The sequence below is a fragment of the Fundulus heteroclitus genome, chromosome 4, assembly GCF_011125445.2.
Source record: "Fundulus heteroclitus isolate FHET01 chromosome 4, MU-UCD_Fhet_4.1, whole genome shotgun sequence".
NCBI lineage: Eukaryota > Metazoa > Chordata > Actinopteri > Cyprinodontiformes > Fundulidae > Fundulus > Fundulus heteroclitus.
In genome coordinates, this window is record NC_046364.1 from 4,909,316 (window position 1) to 4,930,672 (window position 21,357).

Consider the following 21,357-nt stretch of genomic DNA (forward strand, 5'->3'; position numbering starts at 1 on the left):
ATTTAATAATAATTTGAACATTATCTTTTAAAAAGTGGCGTTTTTTTTTTCGGTTCTAGATGTACATAATGCGGTAGCTGACGTACATCTAAAGTGTACATAACGGCGTAGCTGCCGTACATATAAAGTGTACATATCGCAGTAGGTTATTTTTAATAAATATAAACTGTAACCTGCTCTACCAAACATTTAGAGATGTTGCCTGATGTATGTCAGAGCTCCAGCAGGGGGGGGTCATCGTTCCAGCACTCTAGCCCAGAGAGAGGCACTCTTCCTGGGGAGAGGTGTGTGACTGAGACCCCCCCAAGCCTGGAGGTGGAATTTTTAAATATGTGTCAAAATGTCTGTGAGTAGTGGTAAGAGCTTAACTTAGCTTATCACTCATTTATTCCCTACAGTTTTCTCAAAACAGCGCAGGTTTTGTGGATGAGATGCTTTTTTTTAGGTCCTAAATGTACATAACGCGGTAGCGTACGTACATATAAAGTGTACATAACGCGGTAGCTGCCCTACATCTAAATTGTACATAACGCGGTAGCGTACCTACATCTAAAGTGTACATAACGCGGTAGCGTACGTACATCTAAATTGTACACAACGCGGTAGCGTACGTACATATAAAGTGTACATAACGCGGTAGCGTACGTACATATAAAGTGTACATAACGCGGTAGCTGCCCTACATCTAAAATGTACATAACGCGGTAGCGTACGTACATATAAAAGGTACATAACGCGGTAGCGTACGTACATATAAAGTGTACATAACGCGGTAGCGTACGTACATATAAAGTGTACATAACGCGGTAGCGTACGTACATCTAAATTGTACACAACGCGGTAGCGTACGTACATATAAAGTGTACATAACGCGGTAGCGTACGTACATATAAAGTGTACATAACGCGGTAGCTGCCCTACATCTAAAATGTACATAACGCGGTAGCGTACGTACATATAAAAGGTACATAACGCGGTAGCGTACGTACATATAAAGTGTACATAACGCGGTAGCGTACGTACATATAAAGTGTACATAACGCGGTAGCGTACGTACATATAAATTGTACATAACGCGGTAGCGTACGTACATATAAAGTGTACATAACGCGGTAGCTGCCGTACATCTAAGCGTACATACGCGGTAGCGTACGTACATCTAAAGCGTACATAACGCGGTAGCTGCCGTAATATCTAAAGCATACATAACGCGGTAGCTGGCGTACATCTAAAGCGTACATAACGCGGTAGCTGCCCTACATCTAAAATGTACATAACGCGGTAGCGTACGTACATATAAAATGTACATAACGCGGTGACGTACGTACATATAAAGTGTACATAACGCGGTAGCTGCCGTACATCTAAAGCGTACATAACGCGGTAGCGTACGTACATATAAAGTGTACATAACGCGGTAGCGTACGTACATATAAAGTGTACATAACGCGGTAGCGTACGTACATATTAAGTGTACATAATGCATTAGCGTACGTACATATAAAGTGTACATAACGCAGTAGCGTACGTACATATAAAGTGTACATAACGCGGTAGCGTACGTACATATAAAGTGTACATAACGCGGTAGCGTACGTACATATAAAGTGTACATAACACGGTAGCGTACGTACATCTAAAGTGTACATATCGCGGTAGGTTATTTTTAATAAATATAACATTGTCTTATGAAGTTCAGCATGTGGCTACCACTGTTACAAACTGTAACCTGTCCTACCAAACATTTAGAGATGTTGCCTTATGCATGTCAGAGCTCCAGCAGGGGGGTCATCGTTCCAGCACTCTTACCCAGCAAGAGGCCCTCTTCCTGGGGAAAGGTCTGTGACTAAGACCCCCCCAGCCTGGAAGTGGGAGATTAATTTTTTATTTCACATTAGGGGTCTGGAATCTATATTTGCAAACGGGTTAAATAATAATTTTAACATTATATTAAAATAAGTGGCGTATTTTTTTTTAGTTCTGGCCCGACGGCAGCGGCAAAGGGAATCTATGGGTCCTGTACGGCCGGTCCACATTTCGGACGCTTGGCCCTCCCAAAAATGCGCCACTTTGACGGACGTGCGGGCTCGGCCAATGCGTGAACCTTTCCCGTTTTTCCCTTCCCGCCCCCTGCCACGCTGGCGCCATCCCCGCTCCGACAGGTTGGTGGCGCCGAAGGCCCGACGCCAGCAGCAAAGGGAATCTGTGGGTCCAGTACGGCCGGTCCACGTTTCGGCCGCCTGGCCCCTCCCAAAATCGCGTCACTTCGACGGACGCGCGGGCTCGGCCAATGCGGGGCTGTACGGCCCCCCCCCTCCGCCTGCGTACGGTTCGCGACCCTACCCCCGGGCGCCACACTGTGGATGGAGCCCGCGCTGCGAGCGGAGAAGAGCCTTCTTTGGGGGGCCGCCGCACGGCCGCCGTGCGCGGCGGCGGGACGGCGGCGGCGGCGTGGCGGGCGGGGATCCGCTCTGCACCTGCCCGGCTTGCCCGCCGATTTTTAAGGGGGCCGGCCCGGCCGCGGCGAGCTTCGGAACGCCGCCGCGCATACCTGGGCATTGGGGCTGTACGGGGCTGTACAGAAATGGAGGGTCTCGTTTCGCCCGCCCGCCCTGGAAATTTTGGTTTTGGCCCTAGGGGGGTTAAGTTTTATAACCTCTTAGATATCCTGGAATGAAAACCAAACATACACAGGCTTAGACTTCTCTTCAGAGCGGTGGCAGACGGGTCAGATGGAGAACAGCGCTCCCTGAAAGTCTGGCTCATCTGCCTCAAGCCGCCTCTGTCTTTCTCCTTTATTGTTGGACATCAAGGAGGGGACAGGTGGATTCAGGAGTTCACAACATGGGGGTTAAAACACAAAAGTGTCATGATGTGTCTTCATGAACCCGGACAGAGCACACAAACACAGAGCTGATCTTGAGAGTTTATTGCAAGAAGGAGTAGTGGAAGGTGAAAACCAGAGTCGGTTACCGGGCTGGAGTTGATGATTTGCAGGAGCAGGCTGACTGGAGAAAACAAAAGTAGTGAAGCACTGGGGTGACAGGAGTTCCAACAGCAAGGCAGTAACAGGCGTTGAGTGAGTGGAAGTTGCAGGTGGAGATTGCAGACGACCAGGCAACCACGAACAGACTGGGGTGAGCTTATAAAGGGAGCCTGACAGGTGACGGGAATGAAGACTAATTAGAGTCCAGACAGATGTGACTGATGGCTGAGGGAGGGAGAGCTGGGTCAACTGCAAAATAATCAGAAGCCAGACAACTTAAACCTTGACAAAAAGAAGGGACACGGGGGGTTTACAACATGGGGTTTGGCATACAAAGATAGGATTAACATATACAGCAAGACATTCCTCGTCTGGGAGAAGCATCTGTTCTCCCTGTGTGAAGTTAAAGCAATAGAACATTCCTGTAAGCCAGCTTTTTAAGCAGACTAAATCCCTGTAACTAAATAAAAAGAAAATTATTACATACACATATTTCTAACAGTTAGAGTCAGAGTAAAAGGTGCTTTTTATGAGCCCTTTTTTTTTTTACATAAATCTCCCAGGATGCTTTATTTGTCTAATACACAAATGACGTTTTCAGAGGATTCTGTCATTGTGTCGCTATTGAGTAGTGAAAACACAGAACATGGCCTGGTAATAAACAACTTTTTCAAATGGAGCAAAGCTTCCTTTTTAAACACAAATGTGGATAAGATGAAACAAAAGGGCACTGACTAGTAAAAGCGCCACCTCCATGTGGAGCTGATGCAAACCTGTACTTACTTATTGATGATAAATTGAGCTTCAGCCCTAATGTAGAGTCATTGGTTAAAAAGAAAACACACCAGCCTGTAAACGTTTGTCGGAAACTTCAAACTTTTAATTTTAGTCCTTTTGTCATAAAAGTGTTTCATTCTTGCTTTATTGAGACTTGGTAACCTCTGTAATATTAAGTCATTAAAGAAAGCTAAGATTATTATATCTGACCCTGGCCATTCACTTTGAGCTGAATGTCACCTTTGACCATAAGGACAGAGATATAGAACGCTATTCTGAAAAAGCGATGGGCTGAGGAAAGCCTTTACTGCCGTTACCGTCAGACTGACATATTCCAGCAGGAGAGGACTCCACTGACAACCCATTTCTGTGCTGAAAGATTTTTCTTGATGAGGTTGTTGTATGTTTTTCACCTTTGTGTAACTGCTGACTGTACAGCAAAATGCTCTTCATGAACAATAAAGGTTACCTGAACTAAAGCCTACTTTCCAGCCACTATGTCACTTTATTTGAATGATGCAAGAAGCTGCATAAGCAAATCTTTGAATAAATGGGAATTTATTTTACCAAACAAGGCAGTTTCAGGATATTTTATTGAAATATACCGAATTAAAGTATGTGTAAGCATAAATTTGCACCCATTTAAAAAAATAAAAAAATAAAGTTGCTCCATTTGGGTTTTCTCGGCCTGCATCGTTAAAAAAGTATAGCCCAGAGACTTGCTTTGATCTCTTCATCTGTGCTATTTAAGACATGTATTCATATTGGTTACTGCTTCTTCATCCATCAATTGTCTTCCACTTATCACTGCGTGAACAGGTCCGGAAGGATAAACCCAAGCATCACTCTTCCTGGCGACACCCTCCAGCTCATTCTGGTGGAACTCAAGGTGTTCCAAGGCTAGATGGGACATGTAGTTCCACCAGCTAGTCCTGGTTCCCCCATTGTGTCTCCATGCCTCCAGACCTTCAGGGAATTACTTTCCTCCTTGAAAGGTTCAAGGTTGTTTCATGTTTTCAGGCCATCAAGGTAGATGGACCGTTATTGAGAAAAATATCTTCCAGATATACCTAAATGTACAGACGTTTTGCTGAAAATATCAAATGTAGTGGCATTTGCTGGTGGATGTTACTGCAGCTGAATTGAAGCTGTCTACCCATAAATGAGAGGGAAGCAAAGATTCCTCTTAAAATGAAAAACATCCACCTTTGTTTCACCCTGCTTGGTTTGCATAGGAATATTGCATTTCATATTTTTTACTCCGCCTGTTATCTAAGGGAATAAAAAATCTCTAAATTTCATGTTTTTTCCCCAAATCAATGGAATAGTAATAAATAATTTCACCTTCATGCATTTCTTTCCAGTTAAAACAATGATAAAGAAGTTTTAACATAGTATCAAAGGAGGAAAGAAATCAAAAACAAAAAAAATTGGTGTACAGCGTCCTTTTTTTTCTTCTTCTTCTTTTCTTTTTTGTAAATCTGTATGTGGTGAGTGGGACACTAGGGAGGGAGGTGTGAAAGAGTTTTTTTTTTTTTTTTTTCTTCCAGGTATGGGTCCGGTCCGCTCCCTCTCCCAAGAACATCTCAAGTCTCTGCTAGGTGCGGAGCCCATCCCCCCTGCATTCTGCCCTCCTCCGCTGCGCTGGCAGGCGCCTTGGCCCTCTGGCGCATTGGTGGGCCTCGGGTTTGGGACGGGCTCCCGGGTGTGTGCCGGCCCATTCCCGGCGGCTGCTTCGCAGGGCCTGGCCCCCCGGGGGGCGGCCGGGGCACCCGCCGCAGGGGTGCCCCTGGGGCCTCTGGCCCCCAGGGCCCATGGCGGGGACCACTTCAGCGGGGCTGGCTGCCGGCGGAGCCCACGGGCTCGTCCCCGCGGCTCTTGTGGGTGTCGGCATTGCGGTGGCTAGGGGATTTCCTCTGGGTCGTCTCTCCTCTTTCCTTGGGGGGTGGGGGGGGGGGTTGCAGATATCCTGTGTCGGCCCCTCCTGGGCGCCCTGCTTTGGGGGCCCCTTTGGCAGTCCGGGGTTATGGGTCCTCTGACTCCTGCCTCTGAGCTCGGGGAAGGCGGGCCTTTGGTTCTCCACAACCACTATTGAGCTATTTCCTTCTGGATAATTTTCACCTAAACTAGTGCACTCTCACAAACTCCCACAGGTGCAGGGTTCCAGATATTAAGTGTTCACTTATATACAGAAAGCCTGTAATTTATTTATTTATTTATGTTCTTTCACTTTTTTTTTTCAGGTTTCACTTTACACATGTCAGCTTAAATAATAGTACATATGATTTAGCAATGGCATCTAGGTGTTACTCGATTGTATCTGTTGCTTTATGTCTGTTGGTTGTGCTGTTCTTTTTGCATCTCTCTTTCCAGGTGATGGAGCAGACAGAGAACATTTTATCATTCTCTCCCTTTTATCTCTTCTTTCTTTCACCTCTTCTCTTCCTTTTTTTCTCTTCTTGTTCTTCCTTTACTCTCCCATTGTAGTGTCCATATAATCTGAAATTCTCCCTGCAGGAATCACAATAAAGCTATTTACATGCATAAATCAAGTGGAGCACTATGGCGAAAGCTGTTCGCTCCACTTGTAAAAGCAAAATCTGTCGAGCTCTATCTGGCATTGAGACATCAATTCCTATTGCCACATTGCTAGACAGGGCACGTGGGGGGGGGGGGGGGGTTGGATTTTTTTTTTTTTTTGGTAAAAGCATTAGAAGTTAAACAACATATATCTTTGATCAATACAGTCTGTTAACTATTTAAGCCTTTTTTAAATCCAAAGTACCCAGTTAAAAAATAAAGATAGCAGTAAAGCAGCATATGAACAGTAAAGCTTTCATAATTGTTTTCAGTAAAATCAAAACAAAATATTTATTTACTTAAAAAGTTTATTTAAATCCTTTACTTCACAGAAAGCACAGTTATAGTTTTAAAGTGTTTTAGGCTCTTTTAATCAGAAAAAAACACAGAAGCACTGATCCGGAAGCACTTTCCTTGTTTAAAGAAAAGTAAAAAACGTAATGGCAGTTCAGTTTTTTTTAGAGGCTACATTTTGGAAAGAAACACCTAAAGATATAAGCTCTGAGCTGGTTTTCTAGTCTACAGGATACAGCAGAGTAAATACAGTTAGTTGCAGCAAAGGCTTAGCCAATAGATATGTCTAGGAGAGAAACAGGGATAAACCGTAAAAGACGGAGCAACACGTGTCACACGTACATTTTTTTTTAACAATCACTTGAAGAAACAAAATATCATCAAGAATAGGAAAGCAATAAATCAATTGACTAAAAAACTATTATTTTCTGTTAGAGAGTAGAGATATTCTAAGATCATTTGGGTAAAATTTAGCATGAAAAGAAAAGTTTTGCAAATCTTGGGCTGCCAGGGCGTCTGTCTGATGCTCGTCGGCTGCAGAGGCCCCAGACCCTATGACAACAGTGACATTAAGGCCGTAACAGAGAACGTTTTTCCTCTCTGAACAGTCTCTGGTCTCCAGACTGCTGGTGTTCTTGGCTAAAGCTCTGCAGCGCTGCTGCTGCATGGGACACTGAGGCAGGTGGCTGCCTATGAAGAAGATTACCTTCATAGCTGCCCATCGTACTTTCCCCGTTCACCCACAGCCACTCATCACCCAGAAAACGCAGGCCGGTCCACACCTGTGGGGACAGACCATGGCAGTCAGTCAGGGGTTTATCTGCAGCCTCGCTGGAATACAAATGCATTCCAAATGTATTTTTAAATGTACTTAAAAGTACAAGATAACATTTCTTACACTTTAAAAGCAAATACATCAGCATCAAATACATCAGCAGAAGTTGTAATCTTTGGACCAGAGTCCTCCAAAAATAAACTTCTTAACCAATCACTTTATCTGGGTGGCATTAACTTGGCCTCTGGTAATAAAGTAAAAAATCTTGGTGTTATTTTAGACCAAGACATGTCATTTAAATCCCATATTAAACAGGTTTCCAGAGTTTCCTTTTTTCACCTCAGGAATATCGCCAAAATTAGAAACATTCTGTCCAGGAGTGATGCTGAAAAACTAGTCCATGCATTTGTTACTTCAAGGCTGGACTATTGTAATTCTTTACTATCAGAAAGTCCACAAAATGCAGTTCAAAGTCTTCAGCTGATCCAAAATGCTGCAGCAAGAGTTCTGATGAAAATCAACAAGAGGGATCATATTTCTCCAATTTTAGCTTCCCTTCATTGGCTTCCTGTTAAATCAAGAATAGAATTTAAAATTCTCCTTCTAACGTATAAAGCCCTTAATAATCAAGCTCCATCATATATCAGAGCTCTGATTACCCCGTATGTTCCTAACAGAGCACTTCACTCTCAGACTGCAGGTCTGCTGGTGGTTCCTAGAGTCTCTAAAAGTAGAATGGGAGGCAGATCCTTTAGCTATCAGGCTCCTCTCCTGTGGAACCAACTCCCAGTTTTGGTCCGTGAGGCAGACACCCCGTCTACTTTTAAGACTTATCTTAAAACTTTCCTTTTTGACAAAGCTTATAGTTAGAGTGGCTCATGTTACCCTGAGCTACGTCTATAGTTATGCTGCTATAGGCTTAGGCTGCTGGAGGACATCAGGGTCTATTTTTCTCACTCTACTGAGTTCTACTGTTCTCCAGTTTTGCATTGCATTACATTGAAATGACTGTTGTCTTTTTATCTTTTAACTTTTTGCTCTCTCTCTTTTTTCTGCATAGTAGGTACAACTGGTATGACGTTCTGTTAACTGTGACATCATCCAGGGAAGACAGATCACCCGCTATTACCATCTAATGTCGAACAGATTACTGGATCAATGTGTGTCTCTGTACTTTTTTGTCTGTCTTGTTGAGTCTCTGCTCTGTCTTCTCTAACCCCAGTCGGTCGAGGCAGATGACCGTTCATACTGAGCCCCGTTCTGCTGGAGGTTTTTCCTTCCCGCTAATGGGTGGTTTTTCTTTCCACTGTCGCTTCATGCTTGCTCAGTATAATGGATTGCTGCAAAGCCATGGACAATGCAGACAAATTTCCCTGTAGCTCTACGCTTCTCTAGGAGTGAATGCTGCTTGCCGGGACTTTGAAGCAATCAACTGGTTCCCTTATATAGGACATGTTTGACCAATCTGTATAATATGATTGATTTTAACTTTGTAAAGTGCCTTGAGATGACATGTTTAATGAATTGGTGCTATATAAATAAAATTTAATTTACTATCATGAAAAAGTAGATTTTCAGTATTTCCATTTGAAAAGTGAAATCTATGTATTATGTTAATTTATGACACACAGACTGATGCATTTCAAGTGTTTAATGATTTTGATGATTACATCTGACAACTAATGAAAAACCCAAATTTAGTATCTGAGAACATCAGAATATTACTGAAGACCAATACAAAAAAGGATTTCCAAAAAAGTTGAATTCCAGAAATGTTGAACTCCAATTGAAAACATGAAAATGAATAATATGAGCTGGGGCTCCTTTTACCTGGGTTACTGCAGCTATGGGGCGCGACATGGAGTCGATCAGTCTGTGGCGCTGCTCAGGTGTTATGAGAGCTCAGGTTGCTCTGACAGTGTACTTCAGCTCTTCTGCATTGTTACGTCTGGCGTATCGCATCTTCCTCTTCACAATACCCGACATGTTTTCTGTGGGGTATTTTGTGTTACAGATCAAATTCTCTCATCCACTGTTTCCCTCATTATATTAAGTGAGCACAACATACCCCTACAGACACGAATCTCGTTGTAAGATTTTACCCTCATATTTGAAACTCATATAAGCACTTCTGTAAGACCTGCTTCTTTCATCTCAATAACATCTCAAAACACCATCCATTACTCTCCTTCTTTTTTAGAAAATTCCATCCAAACATAACCAAAAACTTCTGAATGTACAGAGCAGTGGAGCCCACATCCCAATGAAGTAAAGGAAGCATGTCCACATGACCTCAATCCTTAAATCCTCCCCTGGTTTCTCATCTCTCTCTGCAATGAGTACAAGGTCTCCCTACTCGCTCAGCAATCCGTCTACGCCACTGCTCCACACTACCTTTAAAAACTGACCATTGCTCACACATCAACACAGTCCATCAGTTGCACTAATTCCTAACAGCCGTATCGTTTACCAGGATCAAACTTTACCCCAGGAACGGCAAGGACTTTTCTAATCTGCTCCACATCATCTGTGGAGCATCCACCCCAACCATCTGAGGTTACCTCAGACTACAGAGAGTTTTAAGAAATTAATGAAAACCTTACTCTTTAAAAAAAGACTTTATAGTGTTTTAAAGTATTTTTAATTTTGCTGCTTAAAAGAGGCTAAATTTAATATGAAATCATGAAATAAATAAATGTAAATGTACCATGAAATGATTAAATGTACCATTTATTTATTTAAAATCATTAAATAAATAAATGTTCCAAGAAAATCTTCTCTCCTAGAAGTTGACGAGACATCCTGGTGTCTGCCTTTATTTGCACAAACCTTACATATACAGGTGCACTCTCACAAACACTCACAGGTGTTTGGATCCAGGTGCTTACGGACACACTTCTACAACGATAACCCTTAGAATTAGCTTTGGCTGTTACCGTCAGGGTGCAGTTTTGCCTGCTGCACCCTGAACATTTTTCTGGCACCTTCCTCCTCCCATACTACCAGTTCCTCACTCCACCGCTGATATCTGCCACCTGCCACTACTAATCAAGCCGGACTCTTTCCACCTGCCATCCTCCTTACAAAACTCACCTCAGTCGGCTCTTCCCCACCGGATCGTCTGCTCACGACACTCTCCTTCCTGCTGATACCCTGCATGCACCAGTCATCGTTCTCACTGTCTTCTTCGCCTCACGCCAGCCTCACTCACCCTCCTTGTGCCTGTCTGTGACTCTCCCTGCTGTGCTGCTTGCTCATCCTTGACCCCAGCGCTCTCTTGCCTTATCAGGAGGCTACCTGGCCCCCAGCGTTTGCCTGGGTCTACCTTACTGCACATGCAGTCCTCCAGCTCCCGCCTGTCCGCCTGCTCCGACCATCACTATCCGCCTGCTCCAACCCGGTATAGACTGTTGGTCACATTCTCCATAACCCTTAACCTTCAATAAAGCTCTTAAACTAAGCTCTGTGTGTGGCTGTGTTCGTGTTCGTCAAAACCATTCATGGCAGTTACTACATACACCTTGAATTAAAAATACTGCATACTTTTCAGTGATATAATCAAAGGCATTGGTTGTTTGCACCGGTAATACTTTTCTTGTTTGTTCTGTTGTTCTTTCTACATCTTTCTGCAGGTGTAGAAGCAGACTCTGAGGATGTTATCTAGTACTCTCTTTTTCCTCTGCTCTATTTTCTTCACCTCTTTTAACGTTTTGCCTCATCTTTCACATTTCCTTTTTTTGCTTCAAATGTACCAATTATTTTATACATCAAACAGTACATTTATTTAATGGCATATTTAAATCTATAATGGTATGTTTTATTCTTTCATGGTAAATTTCCATTTATTTTTTCAATTATTTTTTTTCTCTCTCTCATTTAACCCTCCATACTGTGTTAGTCATTGGTCTACTGTTGCATTTTTTAGTTTAAGAAATGCAATATAAAGTAGAAATTCAACCAATAATAATTATAACATCTAAAATGTATTGTCTTTAATGCGTCTACATGACTGCCATACATTACACAGTGTTGTATCAATAAAGAAAGCTAAGATTATTAGATCTGACCCTGGCCTTCCACTTTGGGGTAAGTGTCAAGTTTTCCCATCAAGACAATGATATATAATGCTATTCTGTAAAATGGATGGGTTGATAAAATCCTTCATTGCCGTTGCACTGATTTCTCTGGCTGCATTATTTGTAAACTAGAGACTAGAGACCAACACTTGCTTTGATCATTTCATCTGTGCTGTTTAATACGGTCATGATTTAATAGCGGTTACTTCTCCATCCATCCATCCATCCATCCATCCATTTACTTCCACTATCCAAGAGTTGGTCTCAGTGTCAGCAGGTCCAGGAGGACAAACCCAAAGATTAGTCTCCCTGGTCACTCCCTCCAGCTCATTCTGGTGGCTCTCACGGTGTTCCAAGACTCAATGGGACATGTAGTCTCACCAGCATTTTTTGGGTCTTCCACGTTGTCTCCTCCCAACAAGAGGTGCCACTTCCAGACTTTCAGACAGTTGCTTCTTGTCATCTACAGATTAATTCTGTTTTGCTATTCTACTCAATTGCTTAAATATCTCAGGTCAAACTCTAATACCAGGCCAAAGAAAATACAAACAGAATGCTTTATATGATGATTTTATTAAAGGTAAGTGCTACTGAAGGCAACATGGCTCCTGTGTGACTAAAAACAGCTTGTTAATATTATGAGTGGTAAAGTCACACTGCTGTTGAATGTTTACTCTGTGGATACAAGTATTGCCCACTCTTCCCTGCAGAATTGTTTTACTTCAATCCTATTGGAGGGTTCTTCAGCATGAATGGCCCGTTATAAGGTCACATCACTGCAACTCATTCAGAATGAAGCCAAGACTTTGACTAGACCACTCCAAAACCGTTTTGTAGACTCAAGAGCACATGAACTAAGATTCACAAACTGATTGCTGAAAATTCTTCTTTAGGATTTGGGGTTCTGATAATGTAGCAAACATGTCATTTGGAGTCACTTTTAAAACCTAGGGGTTGAAATGGAGCATATAGATTTGTAGTACATAGTCTCCTGGTATGGAAATCTCTTAGTCAAAGACAAGAACAAGTTAAATCGGGTAGTTAATCAGCCCAGTAAAATAACTAGTATTCAGCAAATTCATCTTCTTTATTTACATAAAAAGGTTTTGAGAAAAAAAACGATCCTCCTCTCAGCTGCTGACATCTGGCAGGAGACTGAGAGTCCCGTTAAAAAAGACCAGCATGCATAAAAACTCCTTTGTTACCTCTGCTGGGACTTTTTTTGAATAAGAAATATTTTAGCTAAGCACTGGTTATTGTTATTGTGGGTGTCACTTCATTTTATTCATTCATTTATTTTAATATTGTCTTTTATGGAACTGTTTTAAGTGTGTTATATGGACAATACACTTCTAGTAAAAGCTCAGCCATTAGCTATGTCTATGAGAGCAACAAGGATAAAAGAGGATAGAATGCATCGCATGTACATTTTCACACTCATTTGAAGAAACAAAATTAAACTGAAAATAGGAAAAATTAAATAACTTTTTTGAACAGCTATTATTTTTTGTTAGATTATATATATTCTATTGTCCTTTGAGTGGGTTATTAATTCAGCATTTAAAGAAAGTGTTTTAAATCGTTGGGTGCCAGGGAACCTATCGGATGCTAGTTGGCTAGAGATGCTCTACTATGAAAACGCTGGCATTAAAATATGAAACGGTAACAGAGAAAGTTTTTCCTCTCTGAACAGTCTCTGGTCTCCAGACTGCTGGTGTTCTTGGATAAAGCTCCGCAGCGCTGCTCCAGCATGGGACACTGAGGCAGGTCGCTGTACATCGTACTTTCCCCGTTCACCCACAGCCACTCATCACCCAGGAAACGCAGGCCGGTCCACACCTGTGGGGACAGACCGTGGCAGTCAGGGGTTTATCTGCAGACTCACTGTAATACAAATGCATTTAAAATGTATTTTTAAATGGATTTAAAGATTCCTGATAACATTTCTTTCACTTTAAAAGCAAATACATCAGCAAGTATAAAGGCTTGAAGTAACCTTTTTGACTCAGTAGAAGAAAAATCTTATAAACACTTTGTTAGAGAAATGTAAATATCATCATTTTATTTACATTAAGTTACAGGCATTTGGTCTGTTTCAAGAGTTGGCTTGCAGGAATGTTTTGCTGGTGTAACTTCAAAAAGTGTGGATTGTTTTGCTAGATAAGGAAAGGTCGTGCCTTATCCAGCTGTGTAGGTTACAGCTGACTGATCACTACCCAACAATAAACCTGCACCCCTCTTTGTATGTTGTAAACTTCTGACACTTCCTGACCCTTCTTTGAAGTCCAATAATAAAGGCAGAGGACAGAGAATGTCCCAGCGGAGATGAGCCAGACGTTTAGGAAGCGCAGTTCTGCGTTTGGCTCCTCTGCCCTTCTCTGCAGAAATGTAACTTGTGTTTTGTGTTGGTTTTTCTAGGACAATACAGGGTTATTATAATAACCCTATAACACTTTGATATTTTTGAATTGTTCTTTAATAAAAGATGACCTTCGCTTAGTATTTGATGACGCAATACCAAATCTTCAACTTTTCTACGAATAAAAAAACAAAATATAATTGGTTGCATAGTAGGGCTGGGAGATTAATCGAATTAATCAATTAATTCAAATCTACATTTTTTAGATTTAGTTTATGGAAAATCAGGATTAAATTTTGCCAACACACTCACTGGGCTACTATGAAGAGGATAGCATGAAATGCTGAATCCCGTTTAGGAAAATATATTGTCAAAATATTGCAGAGGAAACTATATTTTTTTACCATGAATGATAAGACGAGACACTTTCATTTATTAATTTATTAAGATAGCTTGAAGTTACATAAGTGAAGTAAAGCCTGTTCTTAGCTCATCAGCTTTGTTCACATGCACAAACTTTCAGGATTGGATTGAAAGGCATTCGGATTAAAAAACAAAAAACTTATTATATTGTACCATTTATATGGGCACACTATCAAGTAATCGCATCATAATGTGTGCGTATATGCGCCTGGCTTTATTCAAAACAGCAATCAAATTCCTTTAAAAAACATCAAAAGAAGAAGGTCTGTTTGCACTGAACAACATAAAAATTGTAAACAAAGCAGTATTATACAAGTTTGTTTGTCTTTTGAGCGCCCAGGCAGGACTTACACCAGGTTCTAATTAGAGTTGAATTTTTTTTGAATAAATAATAATTTTAACCTCCTTTCAATGTTTCAAATAAAAGGGTTGTATCGGGAGCCCCGACAGTTTTGCTTCCCGACTTATTTCCGCCACTCAGCCATACGTCAGGATTACGTCCATTGGACATACGCACTTGGGTCAGTTTGCCACATTCGGAATAACTTGAGCCTGACAAGTGTTTATATGCACACTGATCAGATTATTAATCGTCATAAACCACCCCTCTCATTCAAATTATAATTTCATTCCGATTGAGCTTGATCCGATCACAATGTTGCGATTTGCTTGTTTGGATGACGCATTTTAATTCCCATCAGTCCTTTGTTGCGATTACTTTTGTCCATGTAAACATAGCTATTGTGTAATACCACTATAAGCAAACATTTTGTTATATTTTCACTGTTTGCAACGGCAGTCCTCTTGTTTTACAAGCATGTCTCACAGCTTGTATTTAGTTGCACATGGAATTTAGATTAACTCCTAGAAGAAATGCTTGACAAAAAAGCAAATTTTTCAAATAATTTCTTTAATTTGTGTATGTGAAACGAAAAGGAGGGTAAAAATTGATTAATCAGATTTGTTATACAATCAGAGATTTAAGTTTTTAAGCCATATTGTCCAGCCCTAGTGCATAGTAACAATATCCTACTGTGAAACATGGTGGTGGCATTATCATAAAGACCTAAATACTAAAGTACCCCCTGGCTTTTTTCATGTTTTACCAATCTACCTTTAATTAAAATTGATTGTTTGAGACTTTGCACCTTTTCATTTACATAACACGGTAACAATTTTGAAGATGGATTTTTTTGTTATGTGGGAAAGAACAAATAGGACAAAATAACAGAAAAACATCAGCACGCATGACTGCTTAGCCCCTAAAGTCAGTAATTTGTAGAGACACCTTTGGCAGCATCGGAGCCAACTCTCCACCGACCACTACCTGGTGGTGAGTTGGCTCCGATGGTGGGGAAGGAAGCCGGTCAGACCTGGCAGGCCCAAATGTATTGTGAGGGTTTGCTGGGAATATCTGGCAGAGTCCCCTGTGAGACAGAGCTTTAACTCCCAGCTCCGGGAGAACTTTGAACACGTCCCGAGGGAGGCGGGGGACATCGAGTCTGAATCGACCATGTTCCGCGCCTCTATTGTTGAGGCGGCAAGTCGGAGATGTGGCCGCAAGGCTGTCGGTGCATGTCGCTGCGGCAACCCTTGAACACGCTGGTGGACACCAGCGGTGAGGGAAGCCGTCAAGCTGAAGAAGGAGTCCTATCGGGCTTTATTGGCCTGTGGGTCTCCGGAAGCAGCTGATGTGTACCGGCAGTCGAAGGGGCAGGTGGCCCTACTGGTCGCCGAGGCAAAAACTCGGGCGTGGGAAGAGTTCAGAGAGGCCATGGAGAAAGACTCCGTATGGCTTCGAAGCGATTCTGGTCCACTATCCGGCGTCTCAGGAGGGGGAAGCAGTGTGGTACCAACACTGTTTATAGTGGGGGTTGTGTGCTGCTGACCTCGACTCGGGACGTCGTGCGTTGGTGGGCAGAATACTTCGAAGACCTCCTTAATCCCACCAACACGTCTTCCATTGCGGAAGCAGAGCCTGAGGACTCTGGGAGCAGGTTCTCCCATCTCTGGTGCTGAGGTTGCCGAGGTTGTTGAAAAGCTACTTGGTGGCAAGGCTCCGGGGTTGGATGAGATTCGCCCTGAGTACCTTAAGGCTCTGGATGTTGTGGGGCTCTGCAGCATTGCGTGGACATCAAGGGCAGTTCCCCTGGATTGGCAGACTGGGGTGGTGGTCCCTATTTAAAAAGGGGGACCGGAGGGTGTGTTCCAGGAATCACACTGTTAAGCCTCCCTGGTAAGGTCTATTCAGGGGTTCTGGAAAGGAGGGTCCGCCGGATAATTGAATCTCGGATTCAGGAAGAGCAGTGTGGTTTTCGTCCTGGCCGTGGAACACTGGACCAGCTCTACACCCTTAGCAGGATTCTGGAGGGGGCATGGGAGTTTGCCCAACCAGTCTACATGTGCTTTGTGGATCTGGAGAAGGCATTCGACCGTATCCCCCGAGGGATCCTGTGGGGGCTACTCCGGGAGAATGGAGTACCGGGCCCTTTAATAGGGGCTGTCAGGTCTCTGCACAACTGGTGTAAGAGTCTGGTCCGCATTGCCGGCAGTAAGTCGGACTCGTTTCCTGTGACATTTGGACTCCGCCAAGGTTGCCCTTTGTCACCGATTCTGTTCATAACTTTTATGGACAGAATTTCTAGGCGCAGCCGAGGTGTTGAGGGGATCCGTTTTGGTGGCCTTAGGATTGCGTCTCTGCTATTTGCGGATGACGTAGTCCTATTGGCTTCATTAGGGTGTGATCTACAGCTCTCACTAGAGCGGTTCGCAGCCGAATGCGAAACGGCCGGGATGAAAATCAGTGCCTCCAAATCCGAGACCATGGTCTTGAACCAGAAAAGGGTAGAGTGCCTCCTCCGGGTTGGGGAGGATGTGCTGCCCCTAGTGGAGGAGTTCAAGTATCTTGGGGTCTTGTTCACAAATGAGGGGAAGATGGAGCGGGAGATGGACAGGCGGATTGGTGCAGCGTCTGCTGTGAAGCGGGCGCTGTACCGATCCGTTGTGGTGAAGAGAGAGCTGAGCCAAATGGCGAAGCTCTCGATTTAACGGTCGATCTACGTTTCTACCCTCATCTATGGTCACGAGCTTTGGGTCGTGACCGAAAGAACGAGATCCCGGATACAAGCGGCTGAAATGAGTTTTCTCCGTAGTCTGTCTGGGCTCTCCCTTAGAGATAGGGTGAGGAGCTCAGTCATCAGGGGAAGACTCAGAGTAGAGCCGCTGCTCCTCCACGTCGAGAGGAGCCAGTTGAGGTGGCTCGGGCATCTGGTTAGGATGCCTCCTGGACGCCTCCCTGGTCAGGTGTTCCGGGCACGTCCCACCGGGAGGAGGCCCAGTGGAAGACCCAGGACATGCTGGAGGGACTATATCTCCCGGCTGGCCTGGGAACGCCTTGGGATTCCCCTGGAGGAGCTGGCCCAAGTGGCTGGGGAGAGGGACGTCTGGGCCTCCCTACTGAAGCTGCTACCCCCGCGACCCGACCCCGGATAAGTGGAAGAAAAAAATGGACGGACCTTTGTCAGCAATTCCAGCTGTAACTTGCTTTTGGAAAAGACTCTGAAAGTCGCTGAGAGTAGAGTTTTGCCCATTCCTTGAAGGCATGAATTCCATATGTTTGAGGAGTCGACTATGTGAGCCTTCATATTTTTTAGTAATGGATTTTATCAGGCCGCTCTTCCATAAAGCCCAGCTCTATGGAGTGTACGACTTATTGTGCTCATTTGGACATATCCTCCAATCTCTGCAGTCCCTGTGCTGCCTCTCTGGGTAAGGCCCTCCTGGCCCCAGTCGGTGTTTGAGTGGGTGCCTTTCTCTTGGCAGGTTTGTTGTGGTACCATGTGCTTTCCATTTGAAAATGATGGATCTGATGGTGTTCTGGGGGAACATCTTCTATAATCCCACCCTGACTCGTACTTCTCAGGGACTCTGTCCCTGACTTGGCCTAGAGGTCAGAGCAGCGCGCTTGCATTTAGAGAAGGATGCAAGTACCCGGTTTGATCTCCAGTGCCTGCACTCTGGGTCCCTGAGCAAGACCCTTAACCCCAGATTGCTCCCGGGCGCTGCACATGGCAGCCCACTGCTCCCCAAGGGGATGGGTTAAAAGCAGAGAACAAATTTCGTTGTAATGTATGTTTCAATGACAATAAAGACAATATTACTTACTATTACTATTACTCACCCAACCATTCCCTGCCAGAACCTTTTGTCTTGCTGCCAGCTTGTGGTTTTCCCCAGTGTTGTTTTCACTCTGACAGCCAATTCTGTGGACCTGTTGCCACCCTGCCCTCACTAGTTGTCTTACCTAGTGCTTGTGTGCACCACCTGGTTCTGGTCGCTCCTAAAGATTCTGTGTCTCGCTCTGCCCACATTGGCTGCATCTGGTCAAGTCTTTACCTGCCTGCTTTACCTGGTCATCTGCACTTTCAGCCACATTAATCTGGTCAAGCTTGACTCTGTGGTCTCCTGCCATTCTGGCCTCCTTGTCCCTTCTGCCATCAATTCATATTTAAAAGTAAACCTTTTAAATGCAAACGCTGTCTGGTTCGAATATTGGGTCCCCAGAGATCCAAGTTTTGAGTTTTCCAGAAGAACCAACCTAAACGTATAGTCAAGGCTATGATTAAATGGTTTGGCAAATCAAAGCAGATGCATGTGTTCACATTGTTTGGGCGCAAAGTCCAGAAACTGAAGGTAACTCAGAATCTTTGGCAAGACTTGACAGCTGTTCTCATTCAAACGCTCTCCATCCTACCTGACTGAGCTAAAACTATTTTACAAGAAAAACAAAAACAGTCTCCAGGTGTGCAAAACTGGACAAGGTAGCTCAACAACGTATCAACACAGAGAAACCAAATACAAATGTGTACTTCCCTCTTTATATATTTGTTTATATTATTTTTAACAAAATCACTCAAAATTCTAATAAAATACATTGAAGATGTTGGTGTTTCTGTGGAAAGAATTCCCTTTATAAAGAAGATTATTTTAAATATTTGCTATTCAGCTAACCAATCAGATCAGGCTAGTAGTTTTCTCACTGAACTCACCTCCTCTGTGTCAGCCTCCATGGCCTTGCTCATTGTGCGCTCGTGTTCGTCTCCGGGTTGCACGCTGACCAGATCGTAGCGAAGGACACTGTTACTGAGGCCTCGGCAGTGTTCTAGCGCCTCCTCCCAGCTCTTGTTCTCCTTCACCAGGAGAACGTTACTATTCACCTCATACATGCAGACGAAGGGTAGATCGACGCTACAGTTTTCGGTGGCCATCAGCTTGGTCTGTGAGGAGATGGTGACACAGTCATAGCCGTCTCTTGGCTCACCTTCTGTCCAGTTTTCATAATTTGAATTTCCTGAGGTCCATGTGACTATATCCCCTTTTGGAAAAGACATAAAAGCTTTAGTGCATGTTTGGGTTGATGGTCTGTCTACAATCAGCAGGAAAGCCAGAGATCCAACCACTCTTTGTGCTTCATTGTTATAGAAAAACTTAATCATAGTAAAAACTAAGGAGAAAACAAAGGAGCTCTACTTCTTGCTGTAGTTCTTGACAAATGGTTTCATCCATTCACCAAGGGCATGGATGTCGTTTATTCAGGGATTTTGTGGATTACTTTCCAAGGAGGAAAGTAATCCACTGACCTCTTTCTCCTGCATTGTTTACATTTCAATTGTTTTACTGTTAAATCACTGCTGCACTTTATCCTGTAATTTACTTTATCCTGTAATATACTGCAATTTACTGTAACTTTCAAGCTGTATGCAAACAAAATTTCATTCTGTACACACTCTGTGCATACAAACTGACAAATAAAGTTGTCTAAGTCTAAGTCTAAGAATATACAACATGCTTTTGCAATAAATAGTTAAAGCAACACACATGTGTACCAGTCTAAATTTACTGTGATTTTCCTCAGCCAAACAGGCTGAAAAGTATGGACACAGATTCAAATATATACATGCACCTCACTAACATTTGGTTAAATAAATCCAAAAAGGGTTAAAAAATAGAAACAACTGGACCAGTTCAGTCCTGGATGACTGAGAACCAGCATTCAGTTAATCACCTGCTTTCCCCTCTGTTTCCTCCCCTGTTTAACCTGCCAGTTTCCTCTCCCTGCTTGTCGGATTCTCCGTTGTTGTTTTCCTGGTTTTTGTCTTTGCCTGATCTGTCTGTAAGTTTTTACCATGTTGTTCTTAATAAATTATCACTCACTTCCCCATGTGACTCCCAAGCACTGTGATCTATCGACAAATACACCAAACCTGACACAAGAAGATTAATTATAAAACCAGAAATTTGTTAGCTACAATGGACTGTACCTTATGGCTCCAATGCTGCATAAGATTTATTGTGGCTGAATATTGTTTAATCATCTGATCCTGTAAATACTAGTTGTTTAAAGGATTGAAAGTCCCTGATACACATAAATTTCAGTGACATTGGATGTTAACATCTGAAAGTATTTTGTGCAGCACATTTCATCGAAGTACTTCAAATGTGCTTTTCTTACAAAATTTTCAGTTATTATGTATATCACAGTAGACATATTTAGCCATATGTGGTGACAGCATATCAGTAAATTATTCATATCCCTTAAAATCACTTACACTCATCAGAGGTTGTGACTATGGTGGTTACCTTCTCTGCGCATTCCAACCCAGACGGGAAAGTCCTTCTCAGTGAATATATTTTCCATATTGGAGCGTTCGAAAGTCGCCAGATGTTTATAGTTTTTCTCGCAGTACGAAGAGGCATCATCCCAACTCTTTGATTTGTTTACAAATGTGTAGTTGCCTTCCTTTTGACAGTAAAACATCCTACGACTTGAACAGATCCATGCATAAACCCTTGAAAGAAAACAAAACAAGATGACTTTGATGCAAAAGCAATCTATTCAACATTTATCAAACAGAGTAGATTGCCAATGTAAAAAACATCAATGTAAATTAGATTTCAGATTATTGATGCAACACACAGTTGACAAAATTTTGCCCAAGGTTTGAAGTTTAGAGGAGCATTTGAATGTCTTGTTTTTTCTCAATGTCTAATGACTTCCAGGAAAATCTTATTGTAGATATGGGAAAAA

The 21,357-nt window shown here is 42.9% G+C and overlaps 1 protein-coding gene across 1 annotated transcript; it reads right to left on the reverse strand.

The window, feature by feature from the left end:
- Positions 1-2,339: 2,339 nt before the first annotated feature.
- LOC118556397 lies at positions 2,340-21,102 on the reverse strand. The gene is made up of 4 exons (XM_036135700.1): positions 20,910-21,102; positions 19,319-19,644; positions 7,344-7,419; positions 2,340-2,551 (listed from the first exon to the last, which is right to left on the reverse strand). Exons 1-4 carry the CDS (start codon positions 21,085-21,087, stop codon positions 2,340-2,342), a joined length of 792 nt encoding a protein of 263 aa, XP_035991593.1. The 5' UTR covers positions 21,088-21,102.
- Positions 21,103-21,357: the final 255 nt, after the last annotated feature.

Excerpts from the sequence above, each read along its gene's own strand:
- LOC118556397 (XM_036135700.1), bottom strand. The coding sequence starts at position 21,087 with ATGTTTTACTGTCAAAAGGAAGGCAACTACACATTTGTAAACAAATCA. Across the intron at positions 19,645-20,909 it reads GGTTGGAATGCGCAGAGAAG|GGGATATAGTCACATGGACC; the intron begins GTAACCACCATA and ends CTTTTCCAAAAG. Across the intron at positions 7,420-19,318 it reads TGGAGGCTGACACAGAGGAG|GTGTGGACCGGCCTGCGTTT; the intron begins GTGAGTTCAGTG and ends CTGTCCCCACAG.